Raw genomic sequence first — 3,725 nt, 5'->3', positions numbered from 1 at the left:
ACCCTCTCGACCCGCAGGCGTCTCTGCTCTTGAGCTCCGCCATCTGCTGTCACATGGGGGCGACCCGGCTGCGGCTTGCGTTCCGCAGCGAGGCGGACAGCCGGACGTTTCTCCGACGCGTGAAGGCGGGTCTCGCCGCGCTCGTGGCGGAGCAGGGCGGGGGTGAGGGGCCGATGCCACCGGCGAGGGCTTCCACTCGAGCCGTGCGGGGAGAGGCGGAGCATGCCGCAACGCAGCTGGCCGCAGAGGTCTCATTAACGGCGGGCCGTCCGGGCGCGTGCGCTGGCGCGGGGGCAGCCGCGAGTCGCAGCGGCGCCAGCGGCGGGACCAACGGCGGGGCGGACGGCGGGGCAGCCGGCGGGACGGGAGGCGGGCCGAGCGGCGGCGGCCGGTGCGGCGATGCCTCTCGCCGAGTGCCGTTTGAGGCTGTCCACTCGCGACTTGGGCAGGTCCAGGCGGGCAGCGGTGCGACGACTGCGAGGGGGGTGCAGGCGCCAAAGCGGGAGGGGCAGGGCAGCGGCGCGCTCGCGAGGAAGAGCGCGTCGTTCGGCAAGTTGGACCTACTTGGCGGCAGCGATGCGCCGGGGCCTCACCTCACCGCCTCGCAGCTGGAGCGGCTGCAGAGCATGCGCGAGTCGATGCAGCGCATTCGAGCTTGTAGCTGACTACCAGCTTCAAGTGTGCGCGCGAGGGGGTGGCACACTCACACGTAGAGCCGAGCGACCATGTGCACAACAGATACGGTAATTTACCGGACGAGACCTCTATGTGTGTATTTTCGCACGGCCATGTGTGTGTGTATTCATTCGCGCCTTTGCGGGGCGCGCGCGGAAAAAGAAAGCTGAAAGGATTTAAAGGTCGTTAAAAAAGAAGCACTTGGAGCACTTGGAGTGCAGTCATTAACCTCACATCCAGGGCCGGGGAGCTAAGAAGCGCACCCAGCGGGCCGGATGATCGGGATCGGGTTACGGGCTAGAGAGCCCTAGCCCCGGGGGTGCGCGTTCGCAGGGCAAGGGCCTTAAAGTAAACACGGGTCTCCGAGGGTTGGTTCTGCGCTTTGGGTGTCCCCTAGCGCCTAGCGGCGGAACGCCCCCTCTACTCGGAGCTAGTAAACACCAGAAGCGACCCACATCAATTAAGATTTAAGTAGTTTAGCTCCCAACCCATATTTGACGGATCTTTAGCTTGGCTAGGAGCACTTGGAGCACTTGGAGTGCAGTTGGTACCTCACATCTGGCCGGGGACCTGGAATGGCTAATCTACGGCTGGTTTCTGCGCCCGAGTTTCGCTAGCGCATCGCCCGCCGAACGTCCCAGACTTTGACAACTATGACTATGACGTCGGCTCTCCCCTGGCCCGGAGCCCTGCTGCTCGGCGGTCTCGCGGCTTCGGCTGCGACGTCTGCGGCATCGGCGTGCCCGTGCGACGAGCTTCTTCTCTCCGGCCTCGACGCCGCCCTCGGTCACACCCCGGGCCAGGTCTACGACGGCTCTTATTCGCTCGCTGCCGACGCGGCCGCTGGAGAGCACCACGTGTACCTACGCGCATCGAATGGGATCTACATCTACTACGTGGAGCAGGAGCAGGTGTGGGTCATCGGTGCCAACGTTGGAAACGCTGCCGGCCTCGCCGTCAACGCGGAAGGTGGAGCCGACAGCGGCTGCCCGGCAGGGCTGCCTAGTGAGTGGGCTGTGCTGGGTGCGGTGGAGCCGTCGGTGAGCCTCGCCTGCCCGTCTTCGCCGCCCTTGCCGCCGCCGCCTCCACCGTTGCCTCCGCCACCCTTGCCACCACCACCACCGCCGCTACCGCCGCCATCCTTGCCGCCGCCCTTGCCGCCGCCGCCTCCACCGTTGCCTCCGCCACCCTTGCCACCACCACCACCGCCGCTACCGCCGCCATCCTTGCCGCCACCATCACCATCGCCGCTACCGCCGCCATCCTTGCCGCCACCATCACCACCGCCGCCAGGGCCGCCGCCCTTGCCGCCGTCGCTGTCACCGCCACAACCTCCACCGTCGCCACCGCCGCCGTCACCACCGCCGCAGTCCTCGGCACGTTTCGAGTCCTCGCCGCCACAGGGTGCCGCCGACAGTATGATTCTAGCGTGCGACGAGTGTGCAGAGTGCGACTGGGATGGCGACGACTCTAACGGGCGGTCGGGTCTAGGCGGGGATGGCCACGACGTGAAGGATTGCACGCAGACCTGCCTGGAAAAGGCCAGCTGCCAGTACGCTGCCCTCTCCAGCAGTGGCTACTGCCACACCTTCACTACCTGCGACGGCACCGGCGGCGGCAGCGGCTGGACTTTGTTCCGCAAGCCCGCTGCTCAATTTCCTGCATGGCTCCACCCGCCTTCCAATCCGCCGCCTTCATTCCCATCGCCACCATCGCCACCGCCGCACCCACCACTGCCACCTTTTCCTCCGGGCAGCGAGCTCGTCCGCACGGTGGCTGAGCTCCGCGCAGCAATTCGAGGCATCGCCAAGGAGATTGTGCTCTCGCCCGGCGAGTATCTGCTTGGTTCGCCTCTAGTGATCGAGCGATCGCTCAAGCTCCGTGCACTTATCCCAAGGACAGCGGTGCTCGACGGGAATAGCAGCACGACACCCATCTACATCAAGATGGTTGGCCTCGCCGATGAAATCGATGAGTCCACAGGTCAATGCAGAACGACAGGGGATTTCCATAAGTGCTGGGATGGTCTTGATCATTGCCCAACCAACCCGACAACAAATCCACAAGTCGAGAAGGTGAGCGTGGAAGGACTCGTTTTCACGTTTTTTCGAGACGACGCCGCAGGAATCGACCTCATCCTTGTGCATAATAGCCCGCGGGAGCGAGCTTATCCTCGCCCCCCCCATCACAGGAGCTCATCGCGGCCGGCCTCTACCGCGACCTCGCCATCGCCTGCTTTTCGGGGCTGCACCGTCAGGCGCGGCCAGCACTCGGCATCCACTCGCACTCTGCAAAGTCGCTCGATGTCAAGTCGCGCCATCACTCTCGGGTACGATAGGTGTCGCTCTCTCTGCTGGCGAAGGCGATTGGCGCAATCCAGCGGGCACAAGATTCTGTGTCGATCCGCCGCAGTCTGTCGTCAATGTTGTCCCGCAAGGCCCTGACTTCGGTTGAGGCCGAGTCATCACTAACGGAGGCCTCTTTGCCGGAGACTTCCGCGTCTGTTGTCGCGGCGTCTCGGGTCTAGGCTGCACACGACCTGGCAGCCAAATGGCAGGTGCAGGGACCGTGCAGAGTGGCGTGACATGTTACGACTGCAGAAGAGAAATCACTGTGAGAGTCGTGATTTCTTGTTGGTTAATAAAAACCTCTCTCTGCAGAAGATGTGCCAGGCCCTCATTGCTCGCCCCATCGAGACCCCCCCTTATTTCCCCCCCTGGTTTTGGTGTGTGTTTCCCTTACCAGCCGCGCGGTATTATTTTTATCAAATCGCCCGGATCCGAATGGCTCCTTTGTGGTGCTCCTTGAGCACTTGAGCACTGGATAGGTTCCGCATGGTACGTGACTCCATGCTCGACCCCAGCTCCGCCCTCGGCCGCTTCGCCGGCCGCCTGACGGGCTACGCCTTGCTTGCCACCGCTTACCTTGACGCGCATGCCCCGCCACGCTTCGCATCATACGCGCTGAGCACGGCGTCCAGCCGCGGCGATGGCCCTCTGCAGCACCTGGATGGTGGAGCGACGCAGCGGTTCGCTACCTCAGCTGGTAGT

The 3,725-nt window shown here is 64.2% G+C and overlaps 1 protein-coding gene across 1 annotated transcript; it reads left to right on the top strand.

Annotated features, from left to right (window-relative positions):
• Positions 1-96: 96 nt before the first annotated feature.
• On the top strand, positions 97-863 carry EMIHUDRAFT_447150 (hypothetical protein). Its single transcript, XM_005782178.1, has one exon. It carries the CDS (start codon positions 174-176, stop codon positions 663-665), a length of 492 nt encoding a protein of 163 aa, XP_005782235.1. The 5' UTR covers positions 97-173; the 3' UTR covers positions 666-863.
• Positions 864-3,725: the final 2,862 nt, after the last annotated feature.

Source organism: Emiliania huxleyi (assembly GCF_000372725.1).
Source record: "Emiliania huxleyi CCMP1516 chromosome Unknown EMIHUscaffold_1916, whole genome shotgun sequence".
NCBI lineage: Eukaryota > Haptophyta > Isochrysidales > Noelaerhabdaceae > Emiliania > Emiliania huxleyi.
Note: the sequence above shows the minus strand (reverse complement) of the source record. Positions and strands in the feature narration are given on the sequence as shown.